This window comes from Etheostoma spectabile, chromosome 16 (genome assembly GCF_008692095.1).
Source record: "Etheostoma spectabile isolate EspeVRDwgs_2016 chromosome 16, UIUC_Espe_1.0, whole genome shotgun sequence".
Taxonomy (NCBI): Eukaryota; Metazoa; Chordata; class Actinopteri; order Perciformes; family Percidae; genus Etheostoma; species Etheostoma spectabile.
Genome location: NC_045748.1, coordinates 12424001 through 12445351, shown reverse-complemented (window position 1 = coordinate 12445351; position 21351 = coordinate 12424001). Strand labels below are relative to the sequence as shown.

The 21351-nt window shown below is 39.2% G+C and overlaps 3 protein-coding genes across 7 annotated transcripts in view; 2 read left to right on the top strand and 1 right to left on the bottom strand.

The window, feature by feature from the left end:
* tnpo1 (transportin 1) overlaps positions 1 to 6644 on the bottom strand; it is a 38120-nt gene extending 31476 nt beyond the window's left edge. For 4 of the 5 annotated variants that reach the window (XR_004335753.1, XR_004335754.1, XM_032540292.1 and 1 more), the window contains exons 1-5: positions 6509 to 6644; positions 6233 to 6358; positions 4683 to 4758; positions 3991 to 4140; positions 3474 to 3580 (exon numbers count right to left, since the gene is read on the bottom strand). Coding sequence is in view for 3 of the 5 variants with exons in the window: in XM_032540292.1 (XP_032396183.1) it covers positions 3474 to 3580; positions 3991 to 4140; positions 4683 to 4758; positions 6233 to 6337 (438 nt within the window). In the remaining 2 variants the exon portion in view is untranslated. The remainder of the gene's footprint in view (positions 1 to 3473; positions 3581 to 3990; positions 4141 to 4682; positions 4759 to 6232; positions 6359 to 6508) is intronic. The other variant, XM_032540293.1, reaches the window with a different exon arrangement.
* Positions 6645 to 8853: 2209 nt separating this feature from the next.
* On the top strand, positions 8854 to 17492 carry LOC116704684 (MOB kinase activator 1B). Its single transcript, XM_032540296.1, has 6 exons — positions 8854 to 9203; positions 10359 to 10525; positions 12842 to 12935; positions 13744 to 13877; positions 15060 to 15223; positions 15362 to 17492. Exons 1-6 carry the CDS (start codon positions 9190 to 9192, stop codon positions 15437 to 15439), a joined length of 651 nt encoding a protein of 216 aa, XP_032396187.1. The 5' UTR covers positions 8854 to 9189; the 3' UTR covers positions 15440 to 17492.
* Positions 17493 to 17822: 330 nt separating this feature from the next.
* dck (deoxycytidine kinase) overlaps positions 17823 to 21351 on the top strand; it is a gene marked incomplete at its 5' end in the record, with an annotated part of 4893 nt that continues 1364 nt past the window's right edge. The window contains 5 exons of the mRNA XM_032540335.1: positions 17823 to 18063; positions 18373 to 18488; positions 20452 to 20645; positions 20870 to 21017; positions 21186 to 21301. Coding sequence (XP_032396226.1) covers positions 17823 to 18063; positions 18373 to 18488; positions 20452 to 20645; positions 20870 to 21017; positions 21186 to 21301 — 815 coding nt within the window. The remainder of the gene's footprint in view (positions 18064 to 18372; positions 18489 to 20451; positions 20646 to 20869; positions 21018 to 21185; positions 21302 to 21351) is intronic.

The window sequence follows — 21351 nt, the reverse complement described above, 5'->3', positions numbered from 1 at the left end:
GTGTGTGTGTGTGTGTGTGTGTGTGTTATGCGCGTATCTCTCGAACCGATGGATTTCAAACTGTGAAACTCTGAGGTGTCTTGCGGTGCCAAGGTTGACGTTGTTGTTTATCAGAAATGCAAAAAGATATTGTTTAATATATTGCTAAAAGAAGCACACATTGGCTTTTGCAGCTCTAGCTGCTGACCCCTCCCACTCTCACCCTAAGGACCAGAGACAGAAAGCAGCGAGACTTTGGCCCCTAAAATGTGACATACACCTCAGACCCACAAAAATGTGCAAAGTTGCACTACTTTGGAGTGTGTTTGACTTTGAAAAAACAAAACGACAATTCCCAAATTTAAAGGACGTTTTAAAACAGGCAGACATAACGTGATGCAGGCTAACTATCTTATAAAGCAAGACGTATCTGTATTTATGTGTGTCGTGTTTGGGGTCGTATTTGGTGGGAAGGTAACCTGCACATCACACGCAGACGCAACATGCAAAATGCTTTAGAACGGCGGTGGGGGGGGACTCTTTTCTTGCTATTGTTTTAAATTAATGTGAGCTGGTAGAACATAACGTAATCTCTGAGATTATTCCTTCACAGCGCTGTGCAATGGGAGAAAATCTCAGAGTTGAACCGGGCAGACACAGCAGTTTTCATCAGACTCACGCCGGGTAGGGTTAATTAAGTCTACTGCTAACTTACAACCCTAATAACAATTACACAATACTACTTCACCATTAACGGTCAAGCCACCAGAAATGAACACAACCTCAATCATACAATATAACGTCTCTTTCTCGGTCTGGTTCTCATGGTTGATGACAGGCACTGCACTAGTATACAGTTAATACACAACACAGAGGACATGCAGACTGATCAAATGGCCTAGGGCCAACGCCTCTCGTTGCTTCGATTACCAAGTACACACTGCTCTGAAACCGTACACTGGCAGTCACCATGCATGTTCCCAAAATAGATATCAAAGTGCGGGTGGCAGTAATGGTGTGGATTATTTCTACAGCAACAGTCGACACCTTAAAAAATTAGCTTGACACGCCATCGATATTTGCTGTTTCTGGTACTTTTACAAGGTAGAGTAGACAGTATTTATTCTGGTTTTTGCACATTGGCATCTACATCTGCAGACATACATTTGTACTTTTCTGAAATATCTGGAAAAAAAACATTCACTATCTTTCAAAAATTTACAATTGGCATAAAGTGTAGTAAACTCTCAATGTAATGCATCACATGTATTCATTTTGCTTTTGTCCAAAGCAAAGTACAAATGAGGTACAATATAAGCCACAGTAGATCAAGGAGAAGCCTTTGAGAATAAGTACTGCAATGTTCAATCTCACACAAACGCCACAAGGTGTGCGATGTACTGAAACACATCTGAAAGAGCTCTTCTTGTTAAAACCAAAATAAATAAAAAAAAAATATATATATATATATGACCTTAAGTGATATGATAGGGGCTCCATATATTGAAAGTGTAAGTAAGTATAAGTCTCATTCCTACATTATTAAACAGGCTTCATAAATGACCTGACTGGTGTGGCAATATGTGATATCTATTGCCCCTTTAAATCTAAAACCCCACATCTTGCAATAGTTCAAATCCATTTAAGTATCATTACTGCCGTTAACATTACAGGAAACATTCAATGCATCCATAACCCCAGTATATAGCTACACTGGTGGCTCTCCCAGACTGTTAAAGTATTTATAACACTTACTGTAAAAGAAACAGCACGAAAAGATCAATGGCAGGGCAAAATACCTTTGCTACCCTACCACGATGATACTGGACGTAAACCCGCTGAACAACACACTTTATAATGAATACACTGGCAGCTTTTAAATATAGATTTTGCACCTGTTATTACAAGATAATGAAGACATCCAGAACCAACTTAACCATCTTCACCCTCAGACGTTAAGAAGCTTTCCAGCCTCCAAGCTGCTTTTCAAAATCATAGTGAGCCTTATGAGGAGTTGCTACACTTGGTCGCCGTTCAGTGTTAAGCCTCGTACACACATATACTTCAAGATCCTCTGCAGTAAATAGCTGACCTAAATCTCGGCTTCTGATTGAGGCCGGCTGTGGTGCTACAAGAAGAGCCATTTTTCTGTCACACCACTTCCTTAATTGTCAGATAGTACGGTCAAATGTATGGACATTCAGCAGGAATGTAAGTGGTGATGAGTAATCCTGCCGGAATATATTTTTAAATGCCCTTCGACACAGCTGCTTTTACATAGACAGTTTAAAACATAGCCTAATATGTGCGTGTTTCCTAGGTAATACATCACCTTCCCTATAATGGCTGATGTCAGAGGCACATACAGCTGGCAGCATATTAACGACCAGGGAGTTTATGTGAGTATGGGTGCGGCACATTAACACAGATCCTGCATCCACTACAAGCTACTGTACTGGAATCTCAGTGGTCGTTGCAATGGAGCATTTACCCACCATTTCAAAGTAGTAACTGTAGAAGCACTGATATGATCAAGAACACAGCACAAAAAGCACTTCTACTTAATGCAATCAAGAACTGATAATAAGTATCACACTGCAAAGCAATCAGAGGAGTGAGAGGTTTAATACATAGGATAATGGCGGACTTAAGAGAAAAAAATAAAACTTGCATTCTAAGAACAAAACAACACTGTGTTGTTTTAGCTGATATGCACATTATGAAAGCTATTCTAGGGGATGATGTGCGTCAAATCAGAAAATGGGGTCATTATCGTTTTAAGGATAGAAAAAAATGAATGATTCCATGTTAAATAATCTGCAGTTGTGGCTGCCTCTCCAGCTGTGAGAATGCCTTTAGCTCATCTAGCCAGCAGGATGCTATCCAGATGCTGCTTTATAGCTGACCCAGCTCTCTTCCCTTTCCGCGATAAATTAATAAACAAATGAGCAGACATGCCTACTTATAGCACAAGTGTGCTATAAAGTAAAACAGGATCCCAAATGTGCATAGACTCTCAGTCTATCTCTCGCACACACTCACACAACAAAAGAAGAAGACCAATAATACAACAATTACATTATTACCATCAAATCCAAACAAGGCAGAGCGTAATCACTAAAATATACTGCCATGTAGATACTAGTTTTGCCAGAACCACTGGATTGTAGCATGTAAAACATGTTTAAATTTAGGAATTTAAATGTGGACAAATCCTGACAGTTCCCTTTAGAGTGAGAAATAGAATGAATGTGGCAGCATTCAGTCTTCAATTTTGTTGAGTTTTCAATGTTCGATGGTAACTTTGCTTTTAAAGATTTTTAAAGTCTTCCATGCCGTAGACCAGTACTAATGTCTATATGGGGACATCTTTTCTGTCATCATTAGTACAGTTTAATGTCTGAAAGATGCGCCCACATTCTATAGGCCCCGACTGATAAGTAGGAAATCCCACAATTGCGAGATCCCACCTACAACCCCCACTTTATCCTCACCTCACACGTGTTGTAGTCCTCGGAATCCAACAGCAGGCAGAGTTTAGGCAGAAGCTCCGGCCAGTTTTGTAACTCTCCCTTGGAGGCGATGGTGGTGATGAGGATACCTGTTACGGGGTAAGATTAACTATTAAACTGACAAAACTACTAAGAATGCACAGACACCGCTTTTTTAGTGATTAAAACCAATACAAGGAAATACAAACAAAATGCAAGCGTGTTTTTTTTCACAACCCAGAATGATAAGCTGGTGTAGCCAGACCATCCAGCTGACACAGCACTGTGGAGATGTAGGTATGGCTATGCAAGACTACCACAATTGATGTACTCAGTTGGAGGTCCAAAGTGACAATATGTGCTGTGTGCAGATTTAAAAAAAGAATCTACACCACTAGAGAACTACACGGGGACAAATAATGCTAGATAAATCCCTTTTCTAGATATAAACATGCAAGTTATGATGTGTGATCATTTCTTGTAGCCATCACATTCAGTAGAGGGAGAGGATGTAACTTACCCACGGTGGCCCGGATGAGGGGCGAAGAGTCTCCGATGTTTTGGAGGCACTCGCTCTTGATGAAATCAGACACGCCATTAGGGAAGTTCTGATAGTGGGCTTTTACATTGTTCTTCAGTATCAGCCCACTTAGGGACCGTGTCGGTTCATCTTGAAAGGGAGGTGGGGGAGAAACATTTTTGTTGATCACAAGATCTTATTTTCTTCATTCCAACCAACAAGCAGCAGAACAGAAACGCAGTCTTGCGGCAACAAGAACTATTAGTATGAAATACTTATTATTATTCCAACAATGTATTTAAATGTATTTTCCTTGTAAATTGGTAACCAATATCTGGACTCTCTTCAGTTCTAATTAATTGTGGCTTGTCGCATTTGAAGTAAGAGCATCCTAAAACGTCTTAACACCACTTAACATTTTGGTCATCTACTGTGCAGACAGCCAAGCCAAGAGTTGAGTGGTGCCAGGAATTAGGTTTAAAATTAGAGTGACCCATATTCCGAGTGCCACATCATCTGTGGCAAAGATGCCATCAGGTCACCAGAGTCATGGCCAAACAGAACTGTCACTGAGCGGTTACATAAAAATGACAGGTCTGACGTTCACACTGTCCAGTACCATCAGATGATCGAGGAACACAGTACAGATACGAAAAAATGACACAATGAAACAGACGAGACAGACAACTTACCTTCTGATTTTAACTTTGTCAAAACAAATATCAAATAGTTGTTAAAGTCTGGATACTGGTTCAGCTGCTCAAGTCTCTGGGAAAAGTGGTTGAGGAAGACAAGGTGCTGACTGTATGTATGGCATGTGAAAAGGTTGTTAGCACATCATCATCACAGTGTGTTACATGGTAGTAATGGCAAAAACAGATTCTTTCATCTAAAGATATGTAGAAAGGGCAAAGGTTCATGTGGTCATACGGTGGTGTAATGTAACAGTATAAGGATGTGTGTATGTCTGTATGTGTTGGGGAAGTGGGTGTATGTTTGTAGGGGGGAGTCATAAATATGTCAGTTGATGTGGCGAAATATTTTACGTACCCTGACAAGACGCCGTATTTAGGCTATAACAGAGGCTCATCTACAAGTTAATGATGCAGTGCATTTAAAGCGTTACATAAGCAAATCATTTAAGATCAACGGGCAACCAGGCTAGACATAAGGGCAAGCAGCATGGAGCAGTGGACAATAATTCTTCTCTGTTATTGTTGAAAATGCTGTAACACATTTGCAGTTGACAACAGTGTAGATGTGTAATGCTTTTTAAATGTTACATAGCTATAATTACTTTGCCATATCGCTGTAGCGGGTAAAATATGTGATTTTTAGGTTTGAGTGTGAATGAATCCTAATAAAATGGAGCAGATGTGACACTGAAAACATAAATAAATGTAGCATTATCCAGGTTTTTGGTTGTTGCATTAAATGCTAATCAAGGTAGTTGTGGGAGAGGTTTTACTTTATTCAGATATCAATCGTAGCTAACATCTCTCTTTCATTGTCCTGTCACAAGGGAAATGTACATTTTTGGATGCTTGTGCATGCATCAAAACCAGTAATGTCATGCGTATACAGCGTGCTCTTTGCACATAAGCATTGTGTCTACATTTTAGTGTAACACCCCGAAATTACATTACTGATGTTTTGTTTATAGTCTTATATCATTCATGCTAAAGAGCAGACACTAACTGGATATATGGTGACACCTTTCTTTAATAATGTCTGACATTTCACTGTACAATTATACTCATGTGTAAAATCAATACTTGTTTAGCTTTACGCTCACCCAGTGCTGTTCGAAGATGAAGTAATGGATGATACAACGTTACAGGAGTGTTGCATGAAGCTGCTTTTATTCCTTCTGGAGCATAATGTAAAGTGAGGGTGTTTATGGAGACGAGATTAATGCGACGCTTGTAGAGTAGCGAACCGTAATATTAACCCGGCATAATAAACGCCGATATCTAATGTTATAAATGGCCAGCCATGAGTAATTCAGCACGGCACGGCTTGGCCTGCTTTGCGAGGAGCACGTTGAGCTTATCGGAGACAAAAAAGCACCACCACCTGCGTACCTGCTTTCTTATAACGGTAACCACCCAGGCTAGTGTTAACGTTAGCTATCGCTAGCCTGTTGAGTCTATCTGACATTTATTAAGCACCAACAACTAACAAAACGTGTGTTATAAGCATAAAGGTTGTTATAATTCATGTTTGGCTTAAGAAAGGATACTTGCTGGACGGATCTCTGTGTGGACGTATCTGGCGACTGAGACTCTTTCAGCAGCTGTAGAATTTGTTGAAGTCCTTGCTCGTCTGGCTTCCACTCACACTCCATCTTGCTCTAACGTTACTGCCGCTGCGGATAAAGAAATAACATTGGCTGACACAGAGGATTTGTTATCAAATGACTCACTAACGCGTGACGTTACCCCCTAAGAGACGAGAACACGTTATCGCTACATTATCTATGCACATAAAATAATTTCAGATACAGTAATGCTTTTACCCGTCTCGTCTTAGCCGACGTTCCCGAGCGGAGCTGACTTTCTGGTGAAATGTGACCGTCTGTCCGGGGTTTCAGACATGGGCCTGTTACAGCAGGCACATCCGCTGAAAAACCTGGGGCTATGGCGAGCCAGGCGGTTCAAAATTACGTTGACATCAGTTACTTAGCTACATAGACAATGCTCAAACAACGTGTTGTCTATGTGTTGTTAATGTGTTGATTATATGTTAATTGTTCACATGTTAACAGCATGTTGACAACATGTGTAACAGTTGAGTGTTTTAAATCTCGTCTAAGGACACCTTTTTATTCTTTGGCTTTTAACTCCATGTGAGTTGTGTGGTCCTCTGATGTCTCTTATTGTTATGTATTTTAGTATTTATTCATTTGATCTCTTTTTTTATTTTTTTTAAACCCGATGCTCTTATTTTGTTTTTACAATATTTTATATTAATTGTTTTGTATGTTTGAGTTTTCTGTGCAGCACTTTGGTAACTTTGTGTTTGTAAAATGTGTTATAGAAATAAAGTGGATTGGATGTGTAACTGTCTGAGGGACAGTGCTACTGACATTACATGTTTAGTCTATATTTTTGATAATTTAGTATGTGTTTGAATTCATAGAGTAATTAAAAACCTTTAGAATGTAATACAAAAAGAGTTTAAAAAGGGGTGTTTGATCTAAAATAGTACTGTACATGTTCACATTTTGTTGTTTTTTATTACAATGCCATTTTTTTATAAATTAAAGCCTACAAAAGTATGGCTAGCTATTTTTTTTTTTTTAAGAGTGGATGGGTTAACAACACTGTCGTATGGGAGGTGAAAAACAGGAATATCTTCATAATCAAAGGAGCTGCTACTTACTAGCTACCCGCTAATGTTTGCTAATCTCTTCCGTTGTGTGATGAAGTCTTCACCTAAATAGAAAAGACTAATAAAATGTCCAGCGTGGACATTTTTTTGTGTGTGTTATGAGTGTGTGTGTGTCAGTCAATCGTAGCGGCCTGCGTCTGCATATGCAGCCAGCGTTACAATGTAGCCTACCTTTTTGAGATTATTACGGTCCAAAATGACTAATTTTGCGGAAGCTTTTGTAAAAAAAAATTGCGATAAAAGCTGTTGTCTTTTGTATGTTTGAGGACTGGCGAGAGGAACCGCATGACCATTCACCTTAGCCCTAGTGTGGTGTTCGGGTCTGTGGGACCGGTTTTCAATGTTTGATAAAAGAAAAATTATGCAATTTATAATATCTTCTAACTCACTGCTATGAAACTTAACTGAGTCCTCCTACTGTTAGTTACGTTTACGGTTAGTGCATCCAAGCACACAACAGCTATCTGGCATGTCTTTTTCACCTCAAAACACCAACGTTTGTAAAGTAAAACTGGCAACGTCCTGGCAAGATGATTCTCTTACTAGGGTTTGTTGCTAGGAGACTGATGCCTGCCAGCTAGTAGCTGTGACTTCACATGCAAAGTATGAATAGAATACAAACAACATGTTAACAACACACTGACAACATGTTATTAACACATTGTTTGAACGTTGTCTATGTGCTGTTCATGTGTTAGAAGTCACATTTATGTGAGCTGCTTGGTCTTCCATAGAGCCATGCCTATAAAGAAAGCCATGCCGATAGACTGCTGAGTGGTCCTAGTGCTAGACAGATCACTCAAATGTTCACAGATCTCCATAAGGTTGGCTTATAAAAACCATAGACCGTTAATTTTAATTAATTAATAAATATGCAGTCTATTAAACAAAGGATTTTTGACATAAGAGCATTATCAAAGCCCTTTATGCCAGAGACAGAACAGCTGTGAGAAAAAGTCTGCTACACAAATTAGTATTGTTATCAGTTCTCTAAACATAACAATTTCCTTCTAAAGTTCATGTACTTTAAAAAAAAAAATATATATAGATATACGTCAAAATATACGTAGATATACAACAATACATGTTATTCTTACAACATTATTACAGAAATATATTCTATATTATTTATATAAGTTCTATTTCGTTTGTCCTCTGTTTTATTACATATATTCAACAAGCTAAATGTAATGTTTTAGTCTCATCAAAATGTGGGAGAAAAAAGGCTCTGAATAGACAAGTGGATTTAAATCATAGGAACAACTCAAACCATATGACATGCGTAAAGCGAAACGAAACAGCAGTTCTTCAGTCTGATCATTGACTCAACTCCAGAAGATGGCAGTAGTGCAATTTTAAGGATGCAAGCTGCCTTTAAATCTCCAAGAGCGTAAGGCTGCAGCCTGGAGCGTCCAAAGAAGAGTCTTGTGTTGACCATTTTGTTCCTCTGGATGGCAGCACACGACACAACTGCTGTCTGCCTTGGACGCCCAATGAAGAAGTTAGCATTACATTCAGTACGCTGCTGCCTCTCAGCGTACAGAGCAGCATCCCGTGGACCAGCTTTTCTATCAAAATAATATATATATTTTTTTCATACGAACGTGTACATACTTTTTGTTAATCCTGCTACGGTAATAGTCATTTCGGATATTCCACAAGGACAGCATAAGGAAGCCCGAGAAGAGCCGAGGACGTGTGAGACTTCATAGTTTTTAACAAACACTGCAATCCCTTTGGTCTGCCTCCTTCACTCTGCTTGTTAGCTATTTACCAAGAGAGTGATTTTCTACCGTCCAAGGAAACATGAGCTTTCTTTTGTGAGTAATAATTGTGTCATGAATGCTTATTTTCCATTGCCACGAGGATTTATCGGGAAATATCATTAGTGTTAGCGTTATAAAGCTACATAATAGCGATAGCATGATACGGGCTAAGACTACTTGCTGGACTCACCTCTGAACGTCTGCGAATGATTCACATTGCGTTTGGTAGATTTTTAGGATAATTAGCGTTGGCATTGATAGTAGAATATTTGTACAGGTATTAGGTTGTGCTTTAAAACTTAAAGCTAAATTGCACTGACCCCAGAGCAAATATTAACTGAGAGGGGTTGTCATTCTGGCCTGGATATTTCCTGGTGTGGACACTTTGTTGCCACGGGCTAATCTAGCACCGGTGTGTCAGAACTCACCAATCAATCTCTGACGCAAAAAGTCGACGATTTTCCTGACGATAAAAGTAACAAGCTTGTGTCTTTGATATTTAACGTTAGTAATCAAAGGGCGGATGAGGATGCATTTTTAGGTTAATAGAGGAAGAAGAGCCCAGTTATAAACCCAACTCTCAACAACAGAAAACGTTTTACAAAATAGGTCACCACTTTTTACTTATAGAACACCCAGTTTTAAAGATTTTAAATTTTAAATTTAAAACCTATTTAACACTGAAGTGCCATCATAATTCAGTTTTATTTAGAATGTTAAATCACAAGTTATTTCAGTTAAGTTATCTCAGGACACCGAGTAGGCCTAGACCACATTTTCTCTTGCCCTATTAAAATATATATAATTAGCTATTTTTTTTTTTTATAAAAAATGATCTAGTATGTTGACTTTGATATAGATTAGTTTTACTAGATAATAAAGCTCTAAATAAAGGAAAACTATTTTAGTGTGACCTACCATGTTGTGATGACTCAAATTCTTGTTTAAGGGGGCAGTGAGAGGGATTGATACACTACCTCTCCAAATGACCTCATTATACACAGAGACGTACTGTTCTGGTGGTCCCCCATCCTGATTGTGCCAAACATTACGAAAAGATAAACTCGTTTTGTTAGCTTTTAAGAAGATCCTTTTTGTTAGAAAATTTCCTCACCTAGGGGCACTGTGAACTCATGACTTGTCATCGTATCTGACTGCCTCCTTATTGATCACACTATTTTCTCTTCTTCTTTGAAATGTGACTCACAGTGGAAACCGTTCATCCAAGACGTTCAAGCCCAAGAAGAATATCCCGGAGGGTTCACATCAGTACGAGCTGTTGAAACATGCAGAAGCTACACTGGGAAGTGGAAACCTGCGCATGGCAGTCATGTTGCCTGAGGGTGAAGACTTAAATGAGTGGGTCGCCGTCAACAGTAAGCACCAATCTCCCCCCCTCCCCCTCCCCTTCTTGACACACCCTTTTTAGATTCAGGTTTCTGGCAGAGTGACTTCACCTTCACACACCTTTTATTTGTACATATGTTACTCTCCTTTACATTTGCATGCTTCTCTGTAGTCTTGTTCCTAAAGTCGCAATAAGTGCACATCAAGAATCAGTTAAGAGTGAACTATCAGGGTTGGCATTCCCTTGCACATAGTTTTGGCATTGCCTCTAAAGTCCATGTGAAAAACCACTGTGAATGTTGAATAGACTTAATTGTCTTTGTTGTGAGAGCCATGTTAACTTCAATTTTGCGTTACAGTGCTTGTAAGGTTTAAGATTTAGAGTGTTTTAGCACGTTATGTTGTTTAGCCATTTTACTACTGTGTGTGTGTGTGTGTGTGTGTGTGTGTGTGTGTGTGTGTGTGTGTGTGTGTGTGTGTGTATTTATACCTACATACATAAATACGGTTAAGTGATTTGAATTTTGATTTTATCATTCTGTTTACAATGGAACAACGCCGACTTAAGCATATGTTATGTGGGTATGTTTGACATAATACATCTCCATAACAGCAGGTGGCACTAATCTGTAGTGTCGCCCACCAAAAACAGATAACCGGAATGACGAATGCGTCTCGTGAGTCTGGCTTCTCCCGAATTTCAAAGCTGACCATAATGGCAGCTCATTAGGAATACAATCTTGTATTTTACAAAAATAGTTCACCGAAATGTGTTTCTGAAAATATTTTAAGTGAGAAATAGGCCTTGCTGTTGCTGAATCGGCTTAAGTCACTGACTTCGCCAGACTGTCCGGCGGCCGATAATCGGGTTGGTGTGTCAGCGCCTTTAAATTTGACTGATTGCTCTACTGTCATTTGAGTCTCTTGGAGGTAATTGCAGTTGATTTGGAGGGACTGTATTGCATGGTTCCTTAAACATTTGGATGAATTTTGGAACCCTCTGTAGAAAACATGAAACCATCACCATAATTAAATGACAGGGAACTTTCTGTTCCTGTTTTTGCACGTTACCACTTCCCTTATTCCATCTAGACCAAAGTCTCTCTACGTACAGGATATATGTGTATTAGTAACTATGTTTTATTTCATTTTATTTTTATTCTAATTTAAATATTTGTATATTCTATGTGTGTGTAGCATGAAGGGTCTACAACTTGCATATCATTGTGCAACCCTATGTTGAAAATGTCAAAAAAATACCTTTTATCCAGTGATTTTACACCCTGTTAACAGAGAATCTAATTAAGTTCATGCATTTTCTAGCTTTGTTAAGTGTCATAAGGGGTAGTGGAAATGGATGGATGTTAGTCAGTGCCACACAAGCTTTTTTAACTTGCACAATAAGGGGAAGTTGGAATAAAATTGCTGTAACAACTCCTCTCTCTACCAAGTTTATGACTCTCCTCATGATCTCTGTACACAAGAAGCAGTTCACTTCTTTTTTTTAAGATTTCTTTTTGGATGGCATTTAGCTTGTGATCATTAGTTATAGAGGAAGAGAGGGGCTTATGACATGCAGCAAATGTCCCTGCATGGCAGAAGCAATAGACCTGATCTATTTATGTTTTTCCCGTTCTCACAACCAATTGTTTCATTGATGACATGCACAGAAAATACAAATTTGAATAAAAAAGATTAGCAGGGTTTTGCCTTGAAATGTGCATTTTTCTGTATCTAGAATACCTCTAATTTTGCTCTCCCTCACTCATCATGAGCAAGCATCAAATCTAACTTCAACTACTTTTTAGAATAAACACTTGTGAGAGCTGTCTGCACTTGACCACTTAAACTAAAACCATCCGTTCATTCCATTATCTCTTACCTGGATAACCACTAACATCAGCAGTGTTAAATATGTTTATATGTCATTTTTTAAAGTTTTTATTGAGCCGTTTTCGACAAAAATGTTTATTGAAGACTGAGTAAACCTACTCAAACATGAAAAGGAACTTGTCTTCTTAAACAGGACATCACACATCAGCTGTCCAGTATGTATTTTTCCCGTGAGAGAGGCAAATGAAGCACCAACACTAACGCTGCCAACCCTTTAAATGGATTTCTCCAACTAATGGAAAGCCAAAGTTGGTGGCACCGTGCCCCTGGGGACGACTGATAACACCATTTGTTCCTGATAACTGGAGTGTGCACTGGTTTACAGTTTGGACTGGGGCAGTGAAGTAGGGGTGGGTAAAGGGCTGTGGGGGGACTTGATGTAGGCACGCGAGGTATTTGTTCTCATGTACGCTTGATTTGAATATGTTCCCTTTTGCTTTTTTTGTTTTCAGCTGTGGATTTCTTCAACCAGATCAATATGCTGTATGGCACCATCACAGATTTTTGCACAGAGGAGAGCTGTCCAGTCATGTCTGCTGGTCCTAAGTAAGTTTATCATTGTTGACCTGTTTTTAGTCTAATAAAACCAACCAACAAGCTCTGCTTCACTCATCTTGTTCTGTCAAGGCTCAACAGAGCTTGGAATAGGGATGTTGTCAGTGGGACAAAATAACTTTGATTAGCATCAAATGTAACAATTGAAGTTAAATTCAAAATGCAGCAGACTTGTTGTCGTCATTGTTTAAAACACCTAAGATAGACCCCTTAGTCATCTGGCCTCCTGTTGTCTGTATCCTTGACGTTCCACTTAGGGGGTTGCACCGTTGCTGCTACAAAATCCGCCAGATTTGACTCCTTGAGGACGGATATCTGTTGCCTTGGGCCTCCTTTTGTATTGGCATTTTAAACTGATCGATTTTTAAGGACTGTTGTTAATCTCTGAGTTTTCTGTTGCACGAGTAAAGCAACTTTTAAACGTACGCGTTCCACCAAAACAAGTTGCTTCCGAGGCTATCTTGCAGCAGCACCGCAGCTTTTCTCCGGTGCTTAGCACAGCCAAAGATGATTGTGATTGGTTTAAAGTCTGTTACCTTATTTGACATAAATCTATACATTTACCTGTTATTTTGGCTTGTGACTAAGATCATTTACTAATACTATACTTGAGTACAATTTTGAGGAACTAGGTTTTCCTACTTTACCACTACTACTTTACACCGTTCTTTTCGGGGGCGCCAAAAAGCTTTTGTAAATGGGTCAGTGCAAATGAAAGCAGAAATACCATTTTGTTGTTAATTAAATGAATGTGAACTTAGATGGAATCCAATCTGTTTGTCATCTACATTTCCTGTAGGTATGAGTACCATTGGGCGGATGGAACCAATATCAAGAAGCCTATAAAATGCTCTGCTCCCAAGTACATTGATTACCTCATGACCTGGGTGCAAGACCAGCTGGATGACGAGACACTTTTCCCCTCAAAGATCGGTATGCCGTGCTGTGTCCTTTTCTTCCTTTATTCTGTCGAAGCCATCTTTTCTCCTTTGGGGAGATCATCTTGAGTTGTCTGCACCAAAGCACACATGAATAGTGTCCGTTTCCTTATTTACATATCCGATAATTAGATATTTCACAAATCCCTACAGATGAACATTGTGAACTAGAATGTTCTCTGGTTCACAATGTAGAAGGCCATTGAAAAGAACTGAGTACAATTTCTCAACCTCAACCAACTAGCAGAGGCTTGTGCTGTCTAGGGTGGTGCCTTAATAGAGTTGGATGGCTGCCAGCATAAATGTCTCATCTATCTCAGTACATCTCAGTGGAAAGAACCAGTGAGTAAAGGTGTGAGGAGCTTCCTTTTCCACAATCAGTAGATCTAATAACTGGTGTCCATTTTGTACCAGGAGGACCTCAAAGCCTTGCCCCTATCACAAAAAAAAAACAAGACTCAACTGCTTTGCATTGACAGGATTATGCTAACCTCTTACCTCTAAATGATGAATATTCCCAGAATAGTACCGTCTGCTGTCCAAAGATAAGTACCTAGATGAGTGGGCCATGTGTATGTCCAGCCCTGGGTGCAAGCTTTTAATCAAGTACTCCTTGAACTGTCGATCACCTGCTTCTTTTTGAATAATTGATGTGGAGTTGTACTGTAGCTCTATGTACACTGTAAGAAGAAGCTGGCTTTTGGCCACCCAGCTGTTTACTGTATCAACTGCACAGTACACCTGAGGTGTAGAGTGCTGATGTGACATCAACATTTCCTAACTACAGATGAGCTTGTTGTTACCGGAAGGTGCTTCCGTCGTGTTGCACTAATTGTTTGCACTTCCCTTAAATTGGGCTGTCAAAGAACATACTGCATCTTCCTTCATTGCTCTGAGCTTTTAGGACTTTTGAAGATTTGTAACAATAGGTAAATGGGTGGGAAAAAAATAGTCATGTGCAGTTAGGGTATTTTGTTTTTCTTAAGGACCCTTTAACCTGTGAGTGTTTCCATGACGTGACCACTGAATGAGTTATCTATGTCTAAGACATAGATAACTCATTCAGTGGTCACATAGACTAAGACTTAGGTTGTATGTTTTCAGAATCTTCAGGTATTAATGACAAAACTGACAAAACTGAATAACCGCTTTTCTTTCTTACCCTTCTGTTCCCAAGGTGTCCCCTTTAAGCGAAACTTTATGTCAGTGGCAAAGACCATTCTGAAGCGCCTGTTCAGGGTCTACGCTCATATCTACCACCAGCACTTTGACTCTGTGATGCAGTTGCAAGAGGAGGCTCACCTCAACACATCGTTCAAACACTTCATCTTTTTTGTTCAGGTAAAGAATCTGACATTTGAACATCGACTTTAATGTATTTTTTTCACTTGAGTTGAACTGTATATTAGTGATTTAAAAAAAAAATGCATACAGCAGATATTCTGTTTATGTTGGCTGCCTTACCTTTGTCTTTCTCAGGAGTTCAACCTCATTGACAGGAAAGAGCTGGTCCCACTTCAGGAGCTGATTGAAAAACTGACAACCAAGGATAGATAAACGGCAATGTAATCCTTATTTTATTGGTCTTCTAGTTTTTTGCACAGATACCCACCCCACCCTGGCTGTATGTATGCAGTATATACTATATTTCCATTTGGGGAAATGTTTTTAATGAGGCCAGGAAGAAGGAAGAGTCTTGGTAGGTTTAAGGCGCCAGGACTAATGCTATCAGGGATTACACACTTAATTGAAGAAACCACAGACTAACATATTGGAGAAAACTGTTTGAGCTGTATGGAAAGATTCCCAGTATTCAGTCATGGCTTACATTTGGGATGATATAGACATATATGTTCATTAGTCAGTATTTTACTGCACAGACATTTTTTCCACTTCGATTTACAGCAAAATGAGGCATGGCCATGCTCTTAGATTCCCATTTCTAACTTACCTAGGGAAGAATGGTGTCTAAGCGAAGTGCTATATAATAATGGAAGGGCTTTGTTGGTGAAGAATTTAAGCCAAGCCTTTAAGCCAATTTCACCGCACTAGCTAGTTATTTATTCATTAATCGACTTAGAAGGATCTGGGTTGTGGTCTGCTACCTTTTCACATCTGTAAGAGCCCACATCTGTCAATACAAAATAATCCTAAGTGCCTAGCATGGCTCATAATTGCCCTGTATCAACAGTAAGAGCTGTAAGAAGATAAAGGCCATAAACCACTGACTTGATTGACACAACATTCAATTTTCCACGCCACCTCCCTTTAAGTTTGTGTGGTCCCTAATTTCTTCTTGTGCCCCTTTTTCTATTTGTACTGGTAACTTGGTTCAAAAATGATTTTCTCTTAAAACTCATACTCTTCACCAACCTTATCCTTTAGTTAGAAAGTCTCTTTACCAAGTGTTTTGTGCAGGTTATGATAAAATGAATGTGTTGAAGGACATAGAAGTGAGGCTAGAATATTGTCATATTTTAGCAGGGATTAAAAATGAACTAAACATTTATTGTTTTCTAGTCAAATGTTCCCGAATACTAGTCCCCCCCCCCCCCCCAAAAAAAAAAAAAACTTGAAGTAGAAACATTTTTTTAGGAAAAGTCTTCAAGGGATCTGAAACCTTAAATTGTGTATAAATTTCCTCAAATAGAAGTAGAGAACCTCCACTGTTAAAAAATACAAGCATTTTGAATTGGATTATGCTGCATCACTTGTTATCTCACTAGCCATAAAGCACTTTGAACAATTTTCCTGACCTCTTTTGCCTGAATGTTTATTCTGCATAGGCTGTGCTTTGTGAGAAGCTGTATCATGTGACTTATCATAGTTTATTTCCTCCCTTATATTTCCCCAAATGAATGTTGAATTGCTTAACCTCTAAAATTGGCTCTAAGGCACAAGTGAGATTTCTTATGCTTTTGTATGGTCTGAGTTGTTTGTTGCTGTGCCTCAAACAGCAGATGCATGTACCCTTCCTAATCTCCAAGTGTAGTTTACTATGCAATAATTGATCCAACACTAAAAAGGGTTACCAGTTGGCTCATTCATACTTTAATATTAATTTTCCTTTTTATAGTGCTTTAAGTCTGGTGTATGATAGAAATATATTTCTTGTTTAGGTTTGGTTTAAAGAACAGTGAGATGAACATTTTATATATCTTTATATATAATTTGTGAGAGGTGTAATACTTCAATGCACACATGTAAATACTGAGGGTTAGACCTGTCTTAAAGATCATTTTTAGTGAGCATGGAGTGGTAGCTTTTGATTTAAAGAATGCATTGAGTCTTCAGAGGGTGCTTCTCCCTCCCCCATTTGGATATTAAAATCTTGTTTGTTTTAATTGTTGAGTATCTTTTTCCACTTCCTTAGCGAACTATTATGAATGTTACTGCTCACCAGATATCTGAAAATGTAATAGAAAATTAGTCATCCTGAAAGCATCTCATCCTTATGAAATGCCCATAACATTATTGCCTACAGTTTTTCCTCCTTGACTGTAATAATTGATGACATGTTTGTAAATAATGGCTTGGTAGAGGTTTTCAATGCTACTGAATTGAGTTCTGCGGTTTACAAGGCAAATAAAGGTGGTCTTGACTCTTTGAATGAATTGAATGTTTACCATGTGACTAAAATCCTTTACTGAACTTGACTTTACACCAAAATGCAGCGGTGAAAAGTAACAATACATTTACTCAATGACTGATTTTGAGGTACTTCAGCACAGTTTTTATTTAACACTTATTTATACTTCTACTCCACAACATTTCAGAGAGGACTATTGTGCTTTTTTCAAATTAGGATTTGATATACAAAACATACATAGTATACAACACTGTCAGAGACCATTATGCAGAATAAGTATACTTAAGGTACGTTCTTGCTAATATACTTTTAAATACAATGTATGTGGGGGGGGGGGGCAGCAGCTGCTGACTTACTTCCTGGGCGAGACAGCTGCCCAAGCCGCCACTTCCTGACTTTGCTTGGCGCCAAACCTTTAAAAAACGACAAGGAGCAGCAGCTGCAGCGTCCGCATTCATTAGGAAGAACGTATTGTTATATTCGCTGAAAATGTCTTTAACTTCAAAGAGGCCGTGTCCCGATTCAATGAACGTCTCCATGAACGATTCAATGGAGAAAAGGATACATCGGATATCAATCGAGGGAAACATTGGTGAGCGCATCCATTGTGGTAAAAGCGGTAACGTTATTTCACAAAACAAGCTAACGTTATCTTAACCTCATAGACTGTATGAAATAACCTTAACCGCTAGCTAGCTAACGTAGTTGGGATATGTTCAGACAGTGCTAACTCTCATTTATTTTAACATTGGCTAAAGTGTTACCGCATTTTGACAGACCAGTTACTGCCTCTATTTATCTATATGTGAACCTACTCAGTACATGTCTACATACTGTGTTGCCAAATGTCGTACGCAACATGATTTTTAAAATTAAATTCCCTAATTCTGCTTGTGTTCAGCGGCGGGCAAATCTACGTTTGTGCGCCTTTTGGAGCAGGAGAGCGGGGACTGGGAGGTGGTACCAGAGCCAGTCGCTAGATGGTGCAATGTGCAAACAAAGGGCAGTGACTTTGAGGTATTGACATACACTGAACAGCATTCGTGCCTTTTGGAATGTAGCTAGTAATGTTTCTGATTCAGTCAGCTGACACCTATATGCAGACACTTTATTACATCATCTAAACATCTGCTTATTGTTGCCAGTTGAAGGCAAAATGTTTGTGCAGTGCATATTAGCCAACACTGTAAATCAGGGATGAGTTTCATTATCGCCCTATCCTGCAATCCTCACAACCACTGACTCAACATAGACTGTACACAAAAAGATAACTGGGCGAGTGTTCATCTGTATTTAGAGTGCAGCTGCCAACTGTACCACTTCACCACACCCCCAGAGGAACAGACGGTCACACTCTAAACAAATGAACATGCCATCACATCTCTAACCTCCCACACAACTGCAGGCCTCACCCTTAGGCTCATTTTCAGTGGTTCAACGCGCCTAAATATACACAACACGTGCATCACTTCTACTGTGGGTCTGGCAATAAGCAGGTTATTCAGGTTTATTTACTTGAGTCAGTATTTAGCAGTTATTTTCATTGACTAACCAGTCTATTATTTTCTCAATTTTCAATTGTTCAGTCTCCCAAAATATCAGGAAATGGCAAAAATGCCCATTACCATATTGCAGAGCACAAATACAAGTGTGCATAGTATTTCTTTTGTCTTTTTTTGACCAACAGTCCAAAGCAGAGATGTACGTATTCAGTTTACAGTCAAAGAAACCACGGCTGATCCTAAAACATTTAAATTGTTTTCCAGAACTTCAGCTTGACCAGTTTGAAGAACAACATTTTTGTATTTATTTTTTTCTGTTACATTAAAAGCTATAATTAAAAAGTCACAAATCATCACAAAGATAAACACTTTTGTCCCTACAGTTTTAAATTGTTAAAGATTAAGTTAAAAATTGCTCTGCACACTGTGGAGTAGAGTGTAAAATGATAGTACACAGGGGTGTTATCAGTACGTACCACTGTTGAGGGCTCTAACCGCAGCTACAGTAGTTTGATCATGCGCCCTCTGCTGATCAAAAGACAAACACCTTTGCAGAGCTGTGGAGGTGTTTAATAGTTGGCTTTTCAGTTAATCATATACTGGTATGTAAGCCTTTGGTATGGACTGGGTCATTTAAAAAAAAAAAAAAAAAAAAAAAAAAGCTCTCAATTGTTGGTCTTGGATGTTATTATTTATAAGCTAAAGATACAATTTGAATCATTGCTGCATTCATAAGAAAAAAAAAACCTGTATATTAGGTAGGAAAATCAGGCAAACTGTATTAATTCAGTAGATTAAAGGAACACGCCTCTGTTTGTTGAAATAAGGCTTATCATGGTCTCCCCCCCCCCCCCTAGCTGTAGATAGGTGGGCCAACGCATTTTTTTTTTTTGTCTCAGTGCATGCATTGTTTTAGCCCAGTGCAACATTGGCAGCGCCGCTGCTAGTTAGTTTGGCATAGTGGATAGTATCGTATGTTACCGTTGGAGTGGTGTGAGTAAAAGTGAGCCTACAAAAAAAAACATCGTAATTACTTCTTGCGGCCGAGTACAAATGGCAATGCAGATTAAGACTAGACAATTTCCTAGGCGGATATGATTGATCTCTGCGCCCATATAGCAGATCCAAAATCAATATCTGCCAAGAAAATTGTCTAGTCTTAATCTGCAATGCTATTTGTACTTGTTGTGAATACGCGGGTCACAAGAAGTACTTAAGTTGTTTTTTTTGTTGGCGTTTTCCTTAATCAACAATGAAAACAATCTTTAGTTGCAGCCTAAGTAATTACATAAAGCAGATGTCAGCAAAGACAAGAGCTTGATATACTGTCTGTAAACATCAAGCGAGCACTGCAAATTAAAATGAACATTTTTGGACTGCAGCACACTAAGCTAAAATTGCAGTAGATGTTTTGATGTCAATAGTGAGGTATTCACTTAATGCACAGTTTGAAATTCACCCTATCTCTTATGTCCCAGGAGCTGACCACATCTCAGAGGAGTGGAGGGAATGTATTGCAGATGATGTATGAGAAACCAGAGAGGTGGGCCTACACTTTCCAGAGCTACGCCTGCATCAGCCGGGTGCGCGCTCAGATCCGGTCAGCCAACGGGAAGCTCCAAGAGGCTGAGAATCCTGTGCAGTTCTTCGAGCGGTCCATCTACAGTGACAGGTATCGGTGACAAAACTGATGGGGAAGTGTAGGTTTACGACTACAAATCAAAGTATAAAAATAAATTTGTGCACCAGACTTAAAGCCATAGTGGGTAGTTTCTGTTGCCCCCATGAGGAACTCTAAGTAATGACAACAAAACTGTAGAACTGAAAACTTGTAGAAACCCTGAATATGTTGTAAGTTAAAATTCCTTGTCCATTAATTCCCCTCTCATCTTCCAGGTACATCTTTGCAGCCAACCTCTATGAGAGTGAGTGCCTGAATGAGACAGAATGGTCGATCTACCAGGACTGGCACGGCTGGCTGCACAGCCAGTTCGGCAAGCACATCGAGCTGGACGGCATCATCTACCTCCGAGCTTCCCCGGAGGTACTCCCTAGTCTCCTTAGCTTGTTTTATGATATTGTTATATCTAATGACATCCAGATGGAATGATTTCACTGTGCAAAATAGAGATGTTTTCACTTTTGATTATTACAGAATATTTGAAATTTCACTCCACAACGATGTCAATTTTCTTTTTTGGTTTGTGTGTAGAAATGTTTAGAGCGGTTACACCTCAGAGGCAGAGAAGAAGAGCAAGACATCCCGCTGGAGTATCTGGAGAAACTCCACTTTAAGCATGAGAGCTGGCTGCAGCACAAGACTATGACGTGAGCGCGCACACACACACACAGACACACACACACACACACACACACAC

Bases quoted from the DNA above. Each gene is read 5' to 3' on its own strand.
- LOC116704684 (XM_032540296.1), top strand. The intron at 10,526-12,841 runs GTAAGCACCAAT...TTTTGTTTTCAG, and splicing joins TGAGTGGGTCGCCGTCAACA to CTGTGGATTTCTTCAACCAG. The intron at 15,224-15,361 runs GTAAAGAATCTG...TGTCTTTCTCAG, and splicing joins ACTTCATCTTTTTTGTTCAG to GAGTTCAACCTCATTGACAG.